Source organism: Vipera ursinii (assembly GCF_947247035.1).
Source record: "Vipera ursinii genome assembly, chromosome: 15".
Lineage (NCBI taxonomy): Eukaryota > Metazoa > Chordata > Lepidosauria > Squamata > Viperidae > Vipera > Vipera ursinii.
In genome coordinates, this window is record NC_139528.1 from 7,157,275 (window position 1) to 7,179,619 (window position 22,345).

Consider the following 22,345-nt stretch of genomic DNA (forward strand, 5'->3'; position numbering starts at 1 on the left):
GCCGAGCCAAGATGGCGGCCTTCCCCTCCGCTTTCGCCGGCGTCGGGCTGAGGAAGACGCTGCTGGTCCTGCGAGCGGTCGGGCGGCCGAGGCGGCCCTGGCAGGCGGCCTTGCTGGTAGGGGCAGAGGCGGAGGGGTGTCTGTGGGCTCCGAAGGGAGCATTTCGGGCTGATCTGGCGCGGTTGGCACAACCATTGTGAGGGGTCTGTAGCATCACCGAGACAAATGGAGAGGGTTTTGGCTGCCCTGTAGTGGCCGTCCGGCTTTCTGCAGCCCAGATATGGTACCCCGGCTTGGAAGCTGGTTCTTCTCTTGGTACGACAGGCAGAAGCATTGCAGGTTGATTATCCCGCCAGATCCATGCAACTGGCCGAGTCTCTTAAGGGGAGGTTTCCCGCTTTTATTTGTTAATAATAAACCTTTATTGTCAAAGTACAACATGTGTACATTGAGATTAGCTGAGCCTCCCCCCCCCCGTGCTCTCTCCCCCCAACACACAGTGATTATCCCGCCTTTCCTCTTCCCGTTTTCCCCACAACAACAACAGCAACCCTGTGAGGTGAGTTGGGCTGACAGAAAGAGAGAGACTGGCCAAAAGTCCCTCAGCTAGCTTTCATGGTTAAGATGGCACTAGAACTCTCAAAAGTTACCCAGTCGGCTTCTATGCTTAGAACAGGACTAGAACTCGCTGCCTGCTGGTGATTGGCCCAAAGTCATGCAGGTGGGTTTTGTGCCTAAGGCAGGACTAGAACTCGCTGCCTGCTGGTGATTGGCCCAAAGGTGAACTGAAATAGTATAGGGTCTTCTGCTTGAGGAGGGGGCTGAGACTAGAAGACCTCCAAGGTCCCTTCTAGCTCTATTCTATTCTAAGGTGGGACTAGAATTAGACTGTGAACAGGAGTGCTGATTTACTACCAGCCTATGGCGAGGGTAGCACAAGCAAAGGACAGCTAATGACTTAAAAGCCATCCATCCATCCACAGGTCCCAATCAACATCTAAAAACCCACGTACAACAGGCACCATATAAATACCACACAGAGAATAGCACACACTCTGCTAGAGAGAAGACTAGACCTTTGGTCTTCGTGACTGACCCAGATTGGATCCTGCAACATAGTCCTGGGATGTGTATATTTGCCTGTTGGTGGGACTAGAATTCACTCGTCTCCTGGTTTCTAAGCCATCACCTTAACCATGCCACCAAACTAGTCTTTCAATGGGTGATTCTTTAATCCCTGCATTTTGCCCATAACGTTCTCCCCAAATCCAAAATACAAAAATATCTTCTTCTTTTTTTGTCTCTGCGCTTGTTAAGAATGTTGTTTATGGGATGGGGCAGTTGATTAAAGTTAGATTCTAAATGTTATCTAGCCTTTCTGTTTATGTCTTCTGCTCACCTGCATCTCCCATCCGTTTCCTGCTTGACGTTAGACTTTCACTTCCATCATGTTCAGCTGCCTTGCTGCTTTCTTGGAACTCTTGAATCCTGTCCTCCTAGCATTCCAGTCATGTGGGCTCCAGGCTAACAGGAAAAACAGTTTTCTCCCTCAACTTTTATTAAATTGGATGCAGTAATTACAAATGGAAAGGGATGCGGTGGCTCACTGGGTTAGGACGCTGAGCTTGTTGATCAGAAGGTCGGCAGTTTGGCGGGTCGAATCCCGAGTGCCACGTAACAGAGTGAGCGCCTGTTACACGTCCCAGCTTCTGCCAACCTAGCAGTTCGAAAGCACGTAAAAATACAAGTAGAAAAATAGGGACCACTACGGTGGGAAGGTAACAGTGTTCCATGCGCCTTTGGCATCTAGTCATGCCGGCCACATGACCACGGAGACGTCCTCGGACAAGCGCTGGCTCTTCGGCTTTGAAACGGAGATGAGCACCGGCCCCTAGAGTCGGAAACGACTAGCACACGTGTGTGGGGGAACCTTTACCTTTACCTAATTACAAATGAACTTTGTAGGGAAAATTAGCTCACTGCTATCTCATCCTTCTGTTTCAGAGACATGTTTCGGGTAAGTCCAATTCTGCTGACCTGAAGTACCCCGGGATTGTTGAGTCTACTGAAGAATATAAATTTGTGGAGAGGTTGATACCACCTACCACGGTGCCTGTACCTCCCAAACACGACCAGTATCCTACACCTTCTGGATGGAGAGCACCACAAGGTAAAATGGGGCAAAACACTTCCAGATTTGATTTCCTTAATGTATAACAGACATGTCAAACTCGCAACGTCACGTGATTTCATGCAATGTATTTGTCATTGCCGGCGATGGGGTGAGCGTGATTTCCTGGTGACACGTCCAGCCCGCGGGCCGGCAGTTTGACACCCCTGCATCATTTGACAAATTGTTCTAGTAAGTTTCCTCCCTGAAAAGAAAATTGAGCAAAATTAAGACTTCTTGGTAGAGTAACTGCATTCACTATAAAATAAAAAAACAGCTTCTTTTCACTCAGTTCTCCCTGACTCATGCCTCTTGTTGTAACTTCACGTTTTACATTTTAGGTATGTATCTTAAATTAAGCACGTGTGCAAAATTGATAGTTGAGCAAGAGGGAAATAAATCTCCCCCGACCAGGTTTTGTTATAAATTACTTATTGTATGAAAAGACAATACAGTTAATATTTATTTTATGTTTCCAATGCTTTCAGACCTGCCTCCTGATCTTCCCTACTTTGTACGGCGGTCCCGCATGCACAATGTACCTGTGTACAAAGATACTTCTCATCATGGAACAAGGAAGATAACTATTATCAGGAAAATTGAAGGTGATATCTGGGTAGGTTATAGTTTTCTCTACCAAGCTGGCATAGGTGCTGTGGCAGTGTGAGCTGATTTTAATCTTTCAGCTCTCTCTGGAGATTCTCATGGTTGTCCCACAGGTGCTTTTTCAAAAGGCAACTGGATTTTTTTCTTTGTTTTTCTTTGGAGATATTTTGCTTCTCATCCAAGAAGCTTTTCCAGATGTGGGAGAAGCGAAATGTTTCCAAGGCAAAAAGTAGGAAAGTCCTGTTGCCTTTTGAAAAAAGCACTTTTGGGACTTCAAGTCTGTCCTGAATGGGCGCTCTGTTGGCTGATCCCAGATGGCTTCTTGAGTGGAGCTTGGCACGTGAACGTTCGTGTGAGTGGAGCTTCGCATGCGTGCGCGTGTGCCCGCCACTTGTGCGAGTGGAGCTTCGCACATGCACAGGCTCGCCCATTGCTCTCATGGTCCGCTTCTGAAGAAGCTGCAGCCGTGTAGTGGGCTGTGGCTCAGGGGTTGGGGACCCCGTTTCCTACCTGGCAGCTAGGATGATTGCTTGGAGGCTGCAGTTGGTTCAGAGTGCGCCGGCCTCTGTGCTAATTGGCACTCACCAAAGACAGCTTGTCAGATCAGAGCTGGACTGGATACTGGTAGGCTTCTGGGTGCCCTAGTCCAGGGCTTTTCAACCAGTGGTACAGGTACCACCTGTGGTACATTGGCACCTGGCAGGTGGTACGCGACCATCCTAGGAAAGTGGTAGCGGGGGAGGGGAATGAGCTGAACCGGGGGCAGCACCGCACAAGCCTGAGCGAGAGACGGCTGGAGGTGTCAGGGCTCAGCGGAAGCGCCAGGATCCAGCTGGAGCTCGGCGCTGATCCTGGCGCTTCTGAGCCCAGAAGAAGCGCCAATCAGCTGGAATGTTGCAGCATCTCCAGGGTCTTGTGATTTACATTCAGATGCTCGGCAACTGATTCATATTTATGACGGTCACCGTGTCCCAGGGTCATGTGAAGTGACCCAAACCTGCTGCAACCACCCAGCAAGGGGGGGGGGAAATAAAAACCAAACACCCCCCACCCCACCCCCGCTGCCAATCCTCAACAGAAAAGCTCACAACAATGAAAACCTCGGACAGGAGGAAGAGCACCGCCAGGCGGGCAGGCGTCTTGCTCGGCTGTGGCTTGGGGGGCCCTTTTTTCAGGGCCATTGTAACTTTGAACAGTCACTAAGCGAACTGTTGTAAGTCGAGAACTACCTGTACTTCATCCCTTTTTTTTGGGTCATCAAGTTTTTGAGCCTTTGTTAGGTGACTGGTGGTACTCGGATGTTGCCATATCCTAAAAGTGGAACAATGGGTGAAAAGGTTGAAAAGCCGTAGCCTAGAGATCAGGCAATCAACTAACTAAATACATGTGGTAACCTGTAAATTTACTTTTTTTTTTCTCCAGGCCCTGGAGAATGATGTGAAGAGATTCCTCACGGAATTGTCCGGACAAACGCCAGCAACCCAAGTCAACGAAAATACCTGTAGCATCCGTGTCAAGGGCTACTTTGAAGAGGAACTAAAGACGTGGTTGATGGACAGAGGCTTTTAAATAAAGGATGGCAGATGCGTCGAGCTTTGTCCCCCTGCGAAGATGCACTTGGGAAACCTGTTCTTACTCAATGGGTAATTCTGGCTTAGTCCAGTAGTGCCGCTCCTAGTAAGAATCCCTTGTTTGCTAAGTACAAGATACAAGTAGTCCTTGACTTACAACAGTTCATTAAGTTACAACAGCGCTGAAAAAAGTGACGGATGACTGTTGCGAGTTTGACACACACACACACACACACACACACCCTGCAATAGAGGAAACCCCATTCTGTTAACCACCATTGAACTGCAGTGATTTCCTTAACCACCTTAGCCCAAAAGGTTGTAAAACCAGACGTGACTGAACTGCCTCGCTTAGCAACGGAAATTCGGGTCCGTTTGGTTGGCTGTACGGTAAACGCCGCCTGTTTATGACTAAAACGGGATTTAAAGCTCAAGTCGCAGTTATTTCTCTTTTAGCTCACCTTTATTTGCTGTACCTCGGGGTACGGCGATTGCAAGAACGTGATGATGGCTTACGGCAGGGGTCCCCAACCTTTCCTTGGTCCTGTGGCAGCTTCGGCGGCCGGGGGGAGGAATGGTTTCACGCACACAACCTAATTCCCACACATGCACAAATGAAGCTTTGCGTGCTCGCCCACCACTTTGGCGGTTCCCAATGGACCAGGGTTTGGGGATCGCTGGCTTATGGGGCAAGGGAAGTGGAGAAATGAGTTGTGTTCCAAGGGTTTACGTTGCCCCAGCGGACAATTCGTGCAGCAGAAAACTCTCAGTTTTATCCTTTTAGCTGTACATATCAGCAAAGGAAAGCTGAAAAGGTCCTAGGGTAGAATCAAAGCAGTGGGACATATAAATCGGTATAAATTTAGGTCACGGCCCTTGTGTATTCATAAAGGAAGCAGTAAAGTTCAAATCCCAGTGACAACTTGGGCTAACCCAGGGGTCTGCAACCTTGACAACTTTTAAGACTTGTGGACTTCAGCTCCCAGAATTCCTCAGCCAGCTGGCTGAGGAATTCTGGGAGCTGAAGTCCACAAGTCTTAAAAGTTGTCAAGGTTGCAGACCCCTGGAATAACCCAAACCCACACACTTCTAGTGGCAGGGTGAGAAGTCCTTTGATACTAGAGGTAATCCTCGACATACGATCACCAATCAAACATTTTTGTTGCTAAGCAAGACATTTCTTAAGTGAATTTCCCCCATTTTTACGACCTTTCTTGGGACAGTTGTTAAGTGAATCGTTGCGGTTGTTAAGCTAGCTTTTAAACGAATCTGGCTTCCCCATTGATTTTGCTTGTCAGGTCGCAAAAGTGGTTGACGTTGTCCTGGGACATGAGTGTCCAATGTTTGATCACATGACTATGGGGGTGTGTGCTGCAACGGTCGTCATTGTAAAAACGGTCATGTCATTTTTTTCGCTGCTGTTGTAACTTTGAACGAACTGCTGTAATTAGAGGACTACCTCTTCTTCCCGCTAGGATTTCTTTTTGGTCTGCCGTCCAGATAGGAATTAGAGCTGACTGGCTCCAAGTCTCGGTGTGATTTGAATCTGCTGAATCAGATCTTTCCTCAAGTTTGGCAACTTTGAAGATGCGTGGACACCAACTCCCAGAATTCCTCAGCCAGCATGGAGTTTAGCTTCAACTCTTAAATCATGCTGGCTGGGGAATTCTGAGAGCTGAAGTCCACCCCTCTTAAAGCACTCTGGCTAGGGAATTCTGGGAGCTGAAGTCTACTCCTCTTAAAGCACTGGCTAGGGAATTCTGGGAGCTGAAGTCCAACCTTCTTAAAGCATGCTGGCCAGGGAATTCTGGAAGCTGCAGTCCACCCCTCTTAAAGCACTCTGGCTAGGGAATTCTGGGAGCTGAGGTCTACCCCTCTTAAAGCATGCTGGCTAGGGAATTCTGGGAGTTGACATCTACCCCTCTTAAAGCATGCTGGCCAGGGAATTCTGGGAGCTGCAGTCCACCCCTCTTAAAGCACTCTGGCTAGGGAATTCTGGGAGCTGAGGTCTACCCCTCTTAAAGCATGCTGGCTAGGGAATTCTGGGAGTTGACATCTACCCCTCTTAAAGCATGCTGGCCAGGGAATTCTGGGAGTTCAATTCCACCCCTCCTAAAAGCATGCTGACAGGGGAATTCTGGAAACTTAAGTCCACCCATGTTAAAAGTTGCCAAGGTTGAGAAACACTACCTTAAAGCAATCTTACAAGGGTCGGCTCTAAATAAAGAGTGGATGACACGGTGCTCGCTTCGGCAGCACATATACTAAAATTGGAACAATACAGAGATGATTAGCATGGCCCCTGCGCAAGGATGACAGGCAAATTCGTGAAGCATTCCATATATTTTTTTTTTAAAAAAAAGAGTGGATGACACGTTACCGATTCCAGTTTATTTACAGCTGCAAAAAGTGAAAATGTACAGAGGGAACTCTTTTACAAAAAAAAACAAAAAACATGCTGTTTCCAAGGCCTTGATTCAAAATGAAGCTACATTTGCAACCAGGAAGAAGATGGGAGTGTCACAACGGCCTGTGGTTGTGCATCTTCAGAAGTATCTCTGCTGGACTTCCCACGGGCGCGGCCACGGAACGAACAAATCCTGTTTCTTCACGCAGGATCTCCTGATGGCAACGTGTCCTCTCCAGTTTTGAAAATTTAGGGGGCAGATGATAAAATCAAATTAGTAGAAAAAGGGTCAGGTTTTTCTAAAGCTTGGAACAAGTCTGTCCATCGCCGTCGGGAAAGAGACCAGAGTCAGCCATTTGCTTCCGTTCAGAAGTTGAGCAAAGATAGCCAGAGCTGCCCATCTAGGCCCCAGACACAACCATCTCTGGTCAGTTATTTTCAGGTCTGCTGGTAGTACTGATTGTAGTTCCATGTGTTCTGGTATCCGTAGTTACTGTAATTCTGCAGCAGAATGAAGTAGCAATGGGGGGGGAAGCATTTATTTAAGTGAAGAAATGTGGGCTACAGAAATGTTATTTTATATAGCTTGTTGTAAGCTGCCCAGAGGGACGCGGTGGCTCAGTGGGTTAGGACGCTGAGCTTGTTGATCAGAAGGTCGGCAGTTTGGCGGGTCGAATCCCGAGTGCCGCGGAACAGAGTGAGCGCCTGTTACTTGTCCCAGCTTCTGCCAACCTAGCAGTTCAAAAGCACATAAAAACGCAAGTAGAAAAATAGGGACCACTCTGGTGGGAAGGTAACGGCGTTCCGTGCGCCTTTGGCGTCTAGTCATGCCGGCCACATGACCACGGAGACGTCCTCGGACAAGCGCTGGCTCTTCGGCTTTGAAACGGAGATGAGCACCGGCCCCTAGAGTCGGAAACGACTAGACACGTAACGGGCGCTCTCTCTGCTACGCGGCACTCGGGATTCGACCCGCCACACTCACACACACACACACACTCTCTCTCTCTCTCTCTCTCTCTATATATATATATATATATAAAGGTAAAGGTAAAGGTTCCCCCGCACATGTGTGCTAGTCGTTTCCATATATATATGTTTTTTGAGGTTTTCGCGGGTGTTTGTATGTGGAACTTTGGTCATTCAGGTTTTTCCCCACGTAGAACTAAAGGTGTAGGAGCAATATTTCGACGGAATCCCATCCATCATCATCAGGCTGGTGGCTTCAGCTTCCTTCTTCTGGGAGAAGCCACCAGCCTGATGATGACGGATGGGATTCCGTCAAAACATTGCTCCTACACCTTTAGTTCTACGCGGGAAAAAACCCGAATGACCAAAGATCCATATCCACACATATATATATATATCCACACATATATATATATATATCCACACACAAACATATATCTGAGATTCGAACCTGGGCTGATTATATATATCAGGCAGTGTTTTAACTTCCTGAGCCACGGGTTCTTTCTCCCTTTTTATTATTATTTATTATTTTTTTATTTATTCGAATCTCAGATAAAGGGTATGACTAACTGATGAGAACATAAAGAGTTCGAAATGATCATCTTAGCCTCCCAAATTCTTTATTAGCAATTTGAATAATTTGCACAAATAATGAGCCATCATAAGTTGACTAGTTCCTGTGGATAAGCCCCGAGTCGGGCCAAAACAGGAATGAAAGAGTTAATTAGCAAGGTCCATTCAAAAAGCCTTGACAAATACTTAAACATATATATATATATATATATATATATATATATATATATATATATATATATATATATATATATATATATATACACACACACACACACACATATACATATACACATATATATATATACACACACACATATATATATATATACATATATATATATATACATACACATACACACACACACACACACACACACACACACACACACACACACACATATATATATATCCACATATATGAGAGGTGGAGCAGTGGGCTGATGCCTCCTTAAGTAACACCAGCTGCCTGCAATTAGTGGAGGTTCGCGTCCCACCAGGCTCAAGGTTGACTCAGCCTTCCATCCTTCCCAGGTAGGTAAAATGAGGACCCAGATTGTTGGGGGCAATTAAGCTGACTTTGTAATAATGCCGCTTGGGTGTGTGTGTGAAAGCCCTAATAAGCAGGCATATACATAGAATGAAGGCTACTGCTAAGTTTGTAAGCCGCCCTGAGTCTTCGGAGAAGGGCGGGATATAAATGGAATTAAAATAAAAATAAATAAAATAAATATACATATATACATATATACTTCATATATATACATATATACTTCATATATATACATATACACATATATACACATACACACACACACACACACACACACACACACATCTGTAAGGAACCCTGGAGGTCTTCTAGTCCAACCCTCTGCCCAAGGCAGAAGTCCTTACATCATCCTGGACATATATACCTGTCCAATGTCTTCCTAAAAACCTCCAGTGATGGAGCACCCACAACTTCTGGAGGCAAGCTGTTCCACTGGTTAATTGTTCTCACTGTCTCCTTAATTCCAGGCTGGTTCTCTCTTTAACGAGCTTCCACTCATATCTCAGAGAAGCTTTGTGCAATATGCAAAATATGTTTAAATGGGGCCAATCTTTTAAAAAGTGGGCAGTAGGAAACAGTTGAATTGTGTATCAACGTTTGCTAAAAGGCAGTGTAGATAGTCCTCAATTTATGAGCGCAGTAGGGTCTAGAATTTCCATGGCTAAGCAAGGGGGTGGTTAGGTGAGTCACACCCAACTTTTCCCAAAGTTGTTAATGAACGAATCACAGTCATTAAATGAATCTGGCATCCTCTGGTGTGCTCTGCTTGTTAGAATTGGCTGGGAAGGTCGCAAAATGGCACATCGCACGGGGCTCTGCAGCGGTTGCAAATAACATGCCAGTCGCCAAGTGCCTGAATTTTGATGACGTGACTCTGGGGATGTAGTGATGGGGTCATAAACGGGAGGACCCCGTTCCAAGTCCCTTTTTTCCGTGCTGTTGTAATTCTGAACAGTCGCTAAACGAATGGCTGTTTAAGACGAGGACTAGCTGCGAAGTCTCTATTCACACCGACCAGAGCACTGTTCTTTAAAAACCGTTATCATTATTATTCCAGCTCCGCTGCCCAATTTGGTCTCGGATACGGATTGTGCAGACCATGGGGCTGGGGTCACACTCAAGAGTCAATCCCGTCATATGTTCAGATCTCCCCACCCCCGAGATGTCCTGGCAGGGCAGGGCCCAACGTCCCCTCCCAATACGGCGGCTACGCTTTCTGCGAATTGTAGTCCCGAGATCGCCCGGGGGGTGGGGGGGTGGAGAGAGAGGGAGCAGATGATTCACAATCTGATGCCAACTGCCTTGGGCAACTCACCTGGTACCATGTGTTATAGTTGTAAGTGCCCGCTGCGCTGGTGTCGCTTGCCATCAAGGGCGTGATGCCAGTGGTCGCCATGGCTACGTTGCCACCCCCCATGCCTGCATCTTCAAGTCTCAACCTTTTGTCGTCGGATTCCTCCGCGCTGCTTGGGAGTTTCAAAAGGGTCAATGTCAGCTGGTCAACTTGGGCACTGTTGCAACACCGGGGTGTCCGCGATGCACCCATCGCAGCGCCCCACCACCCCACCCTTTCCCCCGCCTCATAAACCTCTGAGCCTGCTGTCTCTAGGGAGATTCTCAGCCATCCAGGTCAGAGTTATCCCAAAGATGCTTTTGCACCAGGCAACTGGACTGTGTCTTCCTTTTTTTTTTTCCTTTGAAGATCTTTCGCTTCTCATCCAAGAAGCTTCTTCAGCTCAAAAAGCATCTTTGGGAGAACTCTTTGAGACTGCTGGCCTTTTGGAAGGCTGGCAAAAACAGATGCTGGCTCATTACGCTCCTGGAACCCCAATTTGTGGGCCTGCCCTGGGCCAACTGTGGAGTTGGTTCCTTTCAGTTTATAAGCAGCCAAAGATTCTGGCCAGTTCACAAGGAAACAAAACAACTATAAAACAATTTAAAAAAGCAGAAAACGGGCACGGCATTTCCACACGCACACACTCCCAAACCCAATGCTTCTCAACCTTAGCAACTTTTAAGACGGGTGGAAATCAGCTTTTAACTCTGCAAAGAAGGTGAGTAGCCAAAGAGTTCAACCCAGACATAACTGCTAATCCAGGGGTCTTCAAACTTGGCCCTTTTATGACTTGTGAACTTCAACTCCCAGAATTCCTCAGCCAGGCACGCTGGCTGAGCAATTCTGGGAGTTGAAGTCCACAAGTCATAAAAGGGCCAAGTTTGAAGACCCTTGTGCTAATCTGTTGGTCAGGTGGAAAGCACTATGTTTTGTAGAAAAACTTTTAAAAAGATTTTTTTAAAAAGCCAGCTTGGTGCAATTCACCGCTGAAACCTAAACTCTTTTTCCAAAACGCACGTAGTCTTAGACATTAGTATTTTCACTAAATCATTTTCAATAATCGCACTCTAGCTGACAATAAGCCAGGGTCCACACCTCACAGCAAGCCGTCATTAGCTTGATTATGGTTTTGGACGGGTTTAGAATAAAGACAACACCGAACACCTGGCAGGCATTGGGGCAAAAGTGCTGGCCTAGAAACCAGGAGAGGGTGAGTTCTAGTTCCACTTCAGACATGAAAGCCGGCTAGGTGACTTTTGGGCCAATCACCAGGAGACTCTTGAGTTCGAGTCTCCTCTTAGCCAGGAAAGCCAACTGGGTGACTTTGGGCCACTCATTCGCTCTCGGCCCAACTCACCTCACCGGGTGGTTGTTGCGGGCAAAACAGGAAGACTTAAAAAGTCTGGCGTACGCTGGCTGCCTTGAGTTAAGTTATGAAACTAATAAAGGCAGGAGAAAAATCCGTATACATACAACAAACACACATAAAAAAACCGGCACGATGGCTTGGTGTGACGTACGATTTGAGTCTTGGTCAGGCGATCCCCGTTGTTCCCTCCCAAAACACGAATGCAGCTAAGAGAGGAAAAGGAAGGGTAGAGCCGCAGAAAGGGAAGTATCCTTACCCGTTTTCCAGAAGCCTCTTCCTCATCATCTGCTGGTTCAAGAGTTTCTGATGCTCTTCGTAGCACATCAGCAGGCTGGGAAGAGAAGAGGGAGAGGTGAACTTTGGGCATGCTCTGGGTCGTGTCAAGAGGCTGAAGACAGCAGTGTCAACGCTGCCAACATCGAATGTTCTTGCTTGACAAAAGATGAAGAAGTAGGGGTTTTTCATATGTTAAACTTGGGTATTGCTTTGAAAGATTACTTTAAGGTGGGTAGAAGGGATGAGAAGGTTGGGAGGAGGGATGAGTAGGAATGCACCTTTCAAGGCCATCTCTCTCACTACAGAAGATAAGGCTTGGCCGGTTTTCTAGGAAGGGAAAGTGACTTGTCAATGCTGCCAACATGAATGTTCTTGCTTGACAAAAGATGAAGAAGTAGGGGTTTTTCATATGTTAAACTTGGGTATTGCTTTGAAAGATTACTTTAAGGTGGGTAGAAGGGATGAGAAGGTTGGGAGGAGGGATGAGTAGGAATGCACCTTTCAAGGCCATCTCTCTCACTACAGAAGATAAGGCTTGGCCGGTTTTCTAGGAAGGGAAAGTGACTTGTCAATGCTGCCAACATGAATGTTCTTGCTTGACAAAAGATGAAGAAATAGCGGTTTTTCATATGTTAAACTTGGGTATTGCTTTGAAAGATTACTTTAAGGTTGGGAGGAGGGATGAGTAGGATTGCACCTTTCAAGGCCATTTCTCTCACTAAAGAAGATAAGGCCTTGGCCGGTCTTCTAGGAAGGGAAACCGACTCTTTAAATTAATTGGAGAATATGATTAATGACAAAATTAGAAAGGTGGAGAATTGTGTTTTAATATATTGTGCAAGGGGGGGGGGCGGAGATTTCAGATTCCAGCTTCCTTTGAGCAAGCATTTGCGGGTGTATTAGGCTGAATAAAGGACTTTTAAGGTAAACCATGCCTCGGATTACCTGTTTATGCTCGACCCAAAATCTTCCAGAAACTCCACTCTGCGCTGGGAGAAGATGATCTTGGTCTCCAGGGGGAGCCCGCTGGTCAAGGCGCGGTCAAAACTGCTCATGGTGTTGCCCTCGTTCTGACGGACATCAGCGCTGAATTCCATCTCCAAGAGGTTCGCGTACAGCTTGGCATTGTCCTGCACCCGAAGAGAATCCGGTTGTGGCGTTTGGGGGTGGGGGGGAAGTGAGGAAGAGAAAATTTCAGAAGAGCAAAGGGCAAATCCAAGCAATCCTCCAAATCAGGATTTTTCAACCTCAGCCTCTGGGAGGTGGGTGGACTGCAACTCCCAGAATTCCCCAGCCAGCATGTTTTTAAAGAGGCATGGGCTTCCAATTCCCAGAATTCCCCAGCCAGCATGCCTTCAAATGTCTGGACTTCAACTCCCAGAATTCCCCAGCCAGCATGTCTTCAAAAGTGTAACTTCAACTCCCAGAATCCCCCAGCCAGCATGCTTTAAAATGGTCTTCCCCAGCCCATGCTGGGTGGAGAATTCTGGGAGTTGAAGTCCACCCAGCTTAAAGTTGCAGGGGTTGAGAAACACTGCTGTAATTGTTTGTATGGTTCACAAACTGAGGGTCAGAGTGAGTCAGGTTTTGGCCATCGTAAGGGCGAAATGTTACTCAGCTCTCTCCAAAGCACTAGAGATGTGCGAATGCGGCCCAACCTCTGCCCTTTTCCAAAGGACCTCCATCCTGTTTCTCACAGAACTCACAGAACAAGCGGCCCTTGACTGATGACCACAACTGAGGCCAAAGTGTGTGTTGCGAGACAGTTGTTAAGTGACTTTTGCTCCGTTCCACGCCAGTCCTTGCCACTGTTGTTAATCACTGCACTTGTTAAGTTAGGAAGGCAGCAGCTAAGTGAATCTGGCTCCCCTGTTGGCCTTGCCTGCCAGCTTAGAAAAGGGGATCGCGTGACCCCGGGACCCTGCGACCGTCGTAAATAGGAACCAGATGCCAGGTGTCCGAACGTTGATCACGTGACCGTGGGGAATGCTGCAATGGCCGTACGCGTGAAGAACGGTCCTAAGTCACCTTTTTCCCAGGGTGGTTGTAACACCGAATGGTCAGAAAATGAATGTAAGCTGCGGACTATCTGCGCATGCCCTGAAACACCCTTGTGTTGTTGTTTTTTTACCGGGTCCTTTTCCAAAGCTTCGAGGAGAATCTTCCGCGCTTTGGCCAGGTTCTTCTGCACTTTGAGGACTTGCCGAGCCAGCTTGACGGAGTAGAAGGAGGAGATGGGCATCCCCTCGTTGTCCCGTATGGCCTCCACCAGAAGAGCCTCTGCCGTGTCCATGTTCCCCAGCCGACGTTCCAGGCTCACCCGCCGCAAACGCACCATGACCAAGCCGGGCACGTAGTCCTCAAAGGTCTTCAAGATACGCCGGGCTTCCTCCACCTCTCCTGCACGTGGGAACACATGGAAGGGCATCGTCAACACAGGGGGTCCTCTGCTAACCCACCGCCGGGGAGCCCCCAAATTCCCGTTGCTAGGTGAGACATTTGTTCGCTTGGGTTTTTGCCCCGTTTTGCAACCTTTCTTGCCCCCCCGGGGGTTAAGTGAATCGCTGCAGCTGTTAAAAGTTAGTCACAGGGCTGTCAGGTCAATCTGGCTCCCCCCGCCCCGTTGACTTTGCTGCTCGGAAGGTCTCAAAAGGGGACACTGCGACCGTCGTAAATGCGATTCAGTTGCCAAGCGTCCGAATTTTGATCGCGTGACTGTGAGGGGCAATGCCGCAACGGTCGTTAAAAGGGTGAAAAACAATCGCGAGTCGCTTTGTCAAGTCTTGCAGCTCTGAACGGTTACTAAACGAACTGTTGTTATGTCGAGGACTCTCTGTAGAAGCATCACCAATTTGGGGCCTCGGGTTATTAACTCAGATATTATCTAGTTCGGTTGACAAGAGGAGCGGAGATGCTAAACCGCACGGCGAGCGTCTTAAGGGAACTAGGTCTGTCGAGCCTAACGCAGAAAAGAATTCTGTCGTCCAGTAATTCAGGGGCTGCCAACAGAGAAGACCGGCTCCAATTATTCTCCATGGCATCCGGGGACAAGAAGGAACGGATGGAAGCTCGTTAAGGAGAGAAGCAACCTGGAATGAAGGAGAAATTTCTCAACAGCGAGAACAATTGCAACGACGTTTGTCCAGATGGTGTAAGATCTCCTGCCTTGAGTAAGAGGTTGAACTAAAAGCTGTTCCACTAATTGTTCTCGCTGCCAGGAAATTACTCCTTAGTTCCAGGTTGGATTTATGATTGCCTTAGAGAACAGTAATGTCTCGAAATTCAGCCTTAGGAAGAGGTAACTAGGACCGGTTCTGTGGAGAGATGATTTTCCGCAAACTGGAGAGTGTGCGTGGTTTTGTGTGCTGCCTGCATCTCGCAGGTGGGGCTTTGCTGGTTTGTGTGGACCGGTTGCTGCCATGCCGCGGCCCGGTACCGGTCCACAAACCGGTTGGGGCTGGGGACCCCTGAACTAGGAAATAAGCCCATAATGTTCCTTCCACCATCCTGTCTTCTCTTGGCCAAAGCAGGTAAGATTGAAGGAGTCTGAATTATTCTTTCTAAACAAAATCCTAAACTTTCATCAACGACTCTCAAGAGATTCATCAAAGAATCTCTTAAGTTGAGTCAGTTAATATTATCATGTCCTTTTGTCTCTCCCTCTGGATGAGTTTGTCCGCTTTGGCGACTTGAAGACCTGCGGACTTCGACTCCCAGAATTCACCATGGGACTTAAAATCCACACATGTTCAAGTGGCTGTGGTTCAGCAAACCTGCTCCAGATCTTAGAAGTGACACATGAGTAAAGAAGAGGCGTGTGTGCATACCTACGGTGATGGGCACCTGCAGGCTGGGAGATAGGTGTTGTTCACAACACACCGGTAGTACTTGACTTAGGAGCAGAGCTGAGACAAAATTTCCATTGCTAAGTGTTAGGCGAGTCACATACAACTAAAAGACGATTTTTTTCGCCCGTGGTTGTTAAGCGAATTGCCGTAGTTGCTAACTAAATCACAGGGTCGTTAAGTGAATCCAAGCTTGCCCCTGCTGACTTTGCTTGTTCCTCACCTTGTTTCTCCTCAAATGCTGCCCACAGGAGGTGAATGTTGGGCTTACGAGGCAGATGGTAACAGCAAGCCCTCTGGAAAACACTCCGGGCTCCAGCTATGCTGTGGTTCTCCAGGTACCTGATATACTAAATTAAGGAGAGACGAGAGGGGAAAAACATCAGAAAAAGTGGTTTTATAGTTGCAAAGATAAACATGGATGCTTCATAGGGCAATATTTACTCAGCCTGACCCTAGAGCAGCGTTTCCCAAGCTTGGAGATATGTGGACTTCAAGTTCCAGAATTCCCCAGCCAGCATTCTGGGAGCTGAAGTCCACGAGTCTTAAAAGTTGCCAAGTTTGGAGACCCCTGGGCTAGAATCAGCCACGCTGGCTGGGGAATTCTGGGAGTTGTAGTTCACCTATCTCCAACGAGCCATGTTTGAGAAACATTGCTCCAGAGCGTCTTCTGTTTTAAGAAAAATAAATGCCTGCCCTTCAGGGGGGCTCCAAATGATCTGCTTCCCAGCTCCCACTACCCCCCCCTTTAATTCTGAACGGATCCTAGTACTGTCCCTCAGTACCAATTCAAACACGCTCAGCTCAGCAAGCTGACACTTGCGGGCAGGTTTGAAAACGAAAGGGTTAGCGCAGGCTCAGAGGCTGTCAAAGGGTGCCACGAAAGAGAACTGCTCCCCCTCGGGTCTCCTGACGACTTGCCTCCAGAAATTGTGGCTGCTTCGACACTGGAGGTTTTTAAGAAAAGATCGGACCACCATTCGGTATAGGGCCGTGGTGGCGAACCTATGGCACGGGTGCCACAGGTGGCACGCAGAGCCCTCTCTGTGGGCACGCGCGCCATCGTCCCAGTCCTAGGCCTTCAGCTGGGTTTTATAAAACCTTTTCGCTTTAAGCCTCTGCCGGTGTGCAAGAAAAAAAAGGTTCAATCAATCAATCAATTTCAACTCACGGGGGAAAAAAAAGATCTCGCAAAGTTGGAACTGATCGATTGAACTTTTTAGTCCCACCCAGTCTGCCGTTACCACCGCAGCCACGCCCCCCCAATGGGCCACGCCCACCCAACGGGCCACGCCCACCCGGCACCCGACGATACATAAGTGGGTTTGGCGTTGCGGTTTGGGCACTCGGCCTCTAAAAGGTTCGCCATCACTGGTATTGATTGACTGATTGACTGATTGATTTTATATATATATGCCGCCCTTCTCCCTAAGGACTCAGGGCGGCTCACAACAATAGAAACTAAAAAAGAACATGAAAATACAAAATTTAAAAAAGAATTAAACAGTAGATATGTTCCTGCCTGAGCAGGGGGTTGGGCTAGATGACCTCCGGAGTTCCTTCCAACTCTGTTAAGTCTCTCACGCCCTGAGCAGGTTTGAGCCGAGCGAGAGACCCACTTAGCCTGGCTGACCTTGATCCAGAACTCCTCGTAGAGGGCACAAGCGATGACGCAGCGCTCGAAGAGCACGATGGTGCGCTCGTGGGAACCACTGGCGATCTCGAAGTCCAGGTAGTCCCGCCAGTTCCGCAGCTGGGCTCGCTCCAGTGGCTTGACGTGGAAGTAGGGCCTCTTGATCTAAGGGGAAGCGGGACGGGGCTACAGTTAGCACAGAGAAGCCGAGACAAACCAGCGTTACTCAAAAATTAAAAGTACAGGTAGTCCTTGATTTACGACCACAATTGCAGCTGAAAATTGCCATGGCTAAGCAAGAAATTGATCCGTTCCATGCGCCTTTGGCGTCCAGTCATGCCGGCCACGTGACCACGGAGACGTCCTTGGACAAGCGCTGGCTCTTCGGCTTTGAAACGGAGATGAGCACCGGCCCCTAGAGTCGGAAACGACTAGCACGCCTGTGCGGGGGAACCTTTGCCTTTTTATATTGTTTAGGAAAAACAGTTCTTGGTTCCCAGCTCTGCATATCCATAATTGGCCTTGGCTGGGCTGAAATTTCTCACACAGCTCCATCCCCACGGCTTCTTCCTCCTTATAGTCCAATCTTTCTCTCTCTCCCCCCCCACCCACCCCCGTTGCCAATAACAGGCTGTCAGCTCATGAAGCTAGGTAGGAGAGACGCACCCAGGACACCACCCATCGTCAAACTCTCCAGGTTGAGAAAGCGCTGTGTAGACTCTTTACTGATAGGAAACAGGCCAGGTGTTAATAAAAAAGGGTCCCGTCCCACCCCCGCAATTCCCTCTGACCCCTGCCTAGCTCTGCCAGCAGATACTCAAAAGCTTCCTTGCCACCCCGTCGGGTAGGAGGAATCCGATTTGTTCGCGCGCAGCAACGCACCCCATCCTCAAAATTCCAGCGCTTGCTAACTTCGGCTTCGTTCTGACTGAAGATCTGTTGGCGGATCGAAATCGACATCTCCAGGACTTTTTCCGGGTCCAGCGTCGCCTGAAATCCAAGGAGAGATGACATCAGGGAGATCTGAGAGAATCCTTAGGGAAAGAAGTGGCGAACTGGGATCGGATCCCAGCAACTTCCCCGCGGGCATTCCTGTTTTTATTATTTGCTTTTTTCGTTTTTACTTATTTCTATTCCGCCTTGACGGGCAGCCCTTGCCTTACGATGCTTCATTTATTCACCCTTCAAAAAAAAGTGACTTAGGACCACGTTTCACACTTACGGCCGTTGCGGCATCCCCGTGGTCACGTGGTTAAAATTCAGACGCTTGGCAGTAGTGAGGACAATTTACCAGGGGAATGGCTTGCCTTTGGAAGTTGTAAATGTTCCAACACTGGAGGTTTTTAAGAAGAGATTGAAGAGCCACTTGTCTGAAATGGTTTAGGGCAGGGGTAGGCAACCTCGGCTCTTTTATGACTCATGGACTTCAACTCCCAGAATTCCTGAGCCAGCATGCCTCAGCTTGGAAACCTCTCCCTTTCCCCTCAGCGTGGCTGGCTCAGGAATTCTGGCAGTTGCAAGTCCACAACTCATAAAGCGGCCTAGGCCCAGGCCAGGGGTAGGCAACCTTGGCCTCTTCATGACTGGTGGACTTCAACTCCCAGAATTCCCGAGCCAGCATGGGGGAACTATGGCTCCTTCATGACTGGTGGACTTCAACTCCCAGAATTCCCAAGCCAGCATGGGGGAACTATGGTCCCTTGGACTTGGGGACTTCAACTCCCAGAATTCCTGAGCCAGCCACACTGAGGGGAAAGGGAGAGGTTTCCAAGGTGAGCCATGCTGGCTCAGGAATTCTGGGAGTTGAAGTTCACAAGTCTTAAAAGAGCCAAGGTTGCCTACCCCTGGTTTAGGGTCTCCTGCTTGAGCAAGGGGTTGGACTAGAAGACCTCCAAGGTTCCTTCCAGCTCTATTCTGATTAACTTACTACAAAATATGATTAGGGGACTGGAGGCTAAAACATATAAGGAACGGCTGCTGGAATTGGGTAGGTCTAGTTTAATGAAGAGAAGGACGAGGGGGGACATGATAGCAGCCTTCCAGTATCTCAGGGGCTGCCCCAAAGAAGAGGGAGTCAAGCTCTTCTCCAAAGTGCCGAAAGGCAGGACAAGGAGCAACGGATGGAAACTAATCAAGGAGAGAAGCAACCTAGAACTAAGGAGAAACTTCCTGACAGTCAGAACAATTAACCAGTGGAACAACCTGCCTCCAGAAGCGGTGAATGCTCCAACACTGGAAGTTTTTAAGGAGAGACTGGACAGCCATTTGTCTGAAATGGTCTAGGGTTTCCTGCCTGAGCAGGGGGTTGGACTAGATGACCTCCAAGGTCCCTTCCAACATCATCCTTAGTAGTAGTAGTAGTAGTAGTAACGGTAGTAGTAGTAGTAGTAGTAGTAGTATTCAGATGGCTTTGTGACTCCTGCCACTGCCCACTTCCCCAGCTCTGGCTATGGGTTGGTTCGGGGAAGACAAACAGGGAAGATCCCAGCCCAGACTGGGACGCTGCGAAGACATGGACCCACCAGGATCTGGCTCGCATCTGGCGTCTCCTGCTTGCTTTCAGCCTTCAGGGGCAGATCTTCTCCAGGTGGGGCTTCCTCCTCGTCCTCCACCTCCGCAGTCTTGGGGGCCGTGTCGGAGGCCAACTTGGACTGCATCCACAGCAGCTCTTCCATGGAGAGGATGTCAATCGGGGAATGGGTGGACAGATGTTCCTTGAAGCTGTTCGGGAGAAAGGAGGGCACTTAGGCTTTGATAGCGCTTCTTCACACACACACACAAACACACAAATCTGGGGTCCTCATTTTACCGACCTCGAAAGGATGGAAGGCCGAGTCAGCCTTCAGGCTAGAGAGAACGCGTGCTCAGAGTCTCTGAGCAGGGACAGAGTGCCCCACCTCAAACCTGATAGCAGAGGCGGAATTGTGCCCTACAGCACAGGTGAGACGCAGAGCCCTCTGTGGGCACGCGTGCCATCGCCCCAGTCCTAGGCCTTCAGCTGGGTTTTATAAAACCTTTTCGCTTTAGGCCTCCAGCGCCGTGTGCAAGGAAAAAAAAGGTTCAATCAATCAATCAATCAATCAATTTCAACTTCTCACAGGGAAAAGAAAGTTCTCGCAAAGTTGGCATTGATTGATGGAACTTTTTAGTCCCACCCAGTCTGCGGTTACCACTGCAGCCACGCCCACCCAATGGGCCACACCCACCCAAAGGGCCACACCCACCCAATGGGTCACGTCCACCCGGCACCCGACGATACGTGAGTTTTGGGTTGCAGTTTGGGCCCTCGGTCTCTAAAAGGTTTGCCATCACTGCCCTATGGGTTTTTTTAAAAATGGGGTCTTTAGATGATAGCCTTCATGTGTGGCCCCCTGAGCATGGACGGAGTGCTGTCCCCCTTGACTTTGAGTAGTTTTGGGGGAGCAACTGGCATTTGGAGGATTAGACCAAACACGTTTATTCTGTGAGGACTTCCCGGAAATTTGAGATTGTTGCAGTGTTAACTACAGTCTCTAAATCTTGTGAAGCAACAGCAATAGCACTTATATACCGCTTCACGGAGCTTTACAGCCCTCTCTCAAGTGGTTTACAGAGCCAGCATATTTGCCCCCAAGAATCTGGGTCCTCATTTTACTAGCCTCGGATGGACGGAAGGCTGCGTCAACCATGAGCCGGTCAGGATCAAACTCTTGGCAGTGGGCAGAGTTAGCCTGCAATGCTGCATTCTAACCTCTGCACCACCGTGCGGCTCATAAGAGACACATGGAACAAGCTTGTATTTATTTGAACAACCTGGATTCCCGGTTTCTTGTGCCTGATATACATACATACATACATAATACATACATACATACATACATACATACATACATATAGAGAGAGATAAGATTAGATTAGATCTCTCTCTCTCTCTTTCTCTCACTATGTATATATAGATATAGATATAAATATAGATATAGATATATAGATATGTCGGTTGTCAAGCGTCCACGTTTTGATCCTACGAATGTAGGGAAATTGCAACCACCGCAGTATGCGCAAGGCCTGGTTGTAAGTCAGCTTTTTCAGTGTTTGTTGTAACTTCCAACGTTCGCTAATCGAATGGCTGTTAAGTCCAGGGCTGCCTGTAATTCGCAATGCCTCTGCCAAAGGCTGGTATGGAGAACGTCGCCGCGGGACCCGGAGACAGGCGTGGCCCCAACTCAAAACACCGCATGTCTCGCACTTACTTTTCCCAGTGGTGGCTGTACAGCTGGGTGGGCGTGGTCAGCACCCTGTCATAAATGCCAGTCACGGCCCTCAGGTCCCCTTGCTCCTTCTGCCATTCCACGTACATCTCCCAGAGCTTGTCCGAACGGAAATCCACTCCCGCGGCAGCCACAGCGGCCTCAAAAGTGCTGCAGAGAAAGACAGAGGACAGTAACCCGTTTCGACAGCGGTTCCACTTGGCAAGGCCTTGGTAAGGCCACTGCGGTGCTGTGAGGGTCGTTACGTACAAGGAGCAGGATGAGGACCATTACAAAAAAGATGTTGAGACTTTGGGGGGGTGGGAAGAGAAAAAAGCGCAAAGAAGAGCAACTAAGACAATTAAAGACCCGGAGACTAAAACATACGAAAAACGGCTGCGGGAACTTGGGGTTGGCTAGTCTAGTGAAAAGAAGGACGGGGTTATTAAATGTGAGTCAGTTGCCAAGCGTCTGAACTTTGACCCCGTTACCATGGAGATGCCTGCAATGGTCGTTAAGTTTGAAAAACGGGTCGCAAGTCGCTTCCCCCCCCCAGTGTCGTCGTAACTTTGAACCGTCAGTAAATGAACTGTCGTAAGTCGAGGATTGGCTGTAAAAAAGTTTTTAGCAGGACTGAACTTCTCTCCCCCCCCTCTTCTGTTGACTAAAATGGCAAGAGGGCAACCCCATGTTTGAAACTTGGTACAGAAGGAAAGACTGGAGCTGTGTTTTGCAAGCGCACCTTCTCGACTTCCCCTAGCGGACTATAGCTGGATGAGGAAGCTAAGCAGTGCTGGACCTGGTTAGT

At 48.4% G+C, this 22,345-nt stretch overlaps 2 protein-coding genes across 6 annotated transcripts in view; one reads left to right on the forward strand and one right to left on the reverse strand.

The window, feature by feature from the left end:
* On the forward strand, positions 1–4,368 carry MRPL49 (mitochondrial ribosomal protein L49). Its single transcript, XM_083374285.1, has 4 exons — positions 1–116; positions 2,005–2,170; positions 2,659–2,786; positions 4,199–4,368. The coding sequence occupies exons 1-4, from the start codon at positions 12–14 to the stop codon at positions 4,343–4,345; spliced, it is 546 nt and encodes a 181-aa protein (XP_083230411.1). The 5' UTR covers positions 1–11; the 3' UTR covers positions 4,346–4,368.
* LOC310647174 (pre-mRNA-processing factor 39-like) overlaps positions 2,212–22,345 on the reverse strand; it is a 27,039-nt gene continuing 6,905 nt past the window's right edge. The window contains exons 5-14 of one of the 5 annotated variants that reach the window (XM_083374200.1): positions 21,541–21,708; positions 19,834–20,032; positions 18,194–18,301; positions 17,312–17,476; positions 15,902–16,028; positions 13,965–14,233; positions 12,779–12,963; positions 11,814–11,888; positions 10,168–10,318; positions 2,212–2,375 (exon numbers count right to left, since the gene is read on the reverse strand). In XM_083374200.1, coding sequence (XP_083230326.1) covers positions 2,343–2,375; positions 10,168–10,318; positions 11,814–11,888; positions 12,779–12,963; positions 13,965–14,233; positions 15,902–16,028; positions 17,312–17,476; positions 18,194–18,301; positions 19,834–20,032; positions 21,541–21,708 — 1,480 coding nt within the window. In that variant the 3' untranslated portion in view covers positions 2,212–2,342. Of the gene's footprint in view, positions 2,376–6,716; positions 7,256–10,167; positions 10,319–11,708; positions 11,889–12,778; positions 12,964–13,964; positions 14,234–15,901; positions 16,029–17,311; positions 17,477–18,193; positions 18,302–19,833; positions 20,033–21,540; positions 21,709–22,345 lie in introns of those variants that run through there. The other 4 variants (XM_083374199.1, XM_083374198.1, XM_083374201.1 and 1 more) reach the window with 4 other exon arrangements.

Coding starts and splice junctions, on each gene's coding strand:
- MRPL49 (XM_083374285.1), top strand. CDS start 12: ATGGCGGCCTTCCCCTCCGCTTTCGCCGGCGTCGGGCTGAGGAAGACG. Junction 117..2,004: donor CCTGGCAGGCGGCCTTGCTG/GTAGGGGCAGAG, acceptor CTTCTGTTTCAG/AGACATGTTTCGGGTAAGTC. Junction 2,171..2,658: donor TGGATGGAGAGCACCACAAG/GTAAAATGGGGC, acceptor CAATGCTTTCAG/ACCTGCCTCCTGATCTTCCC.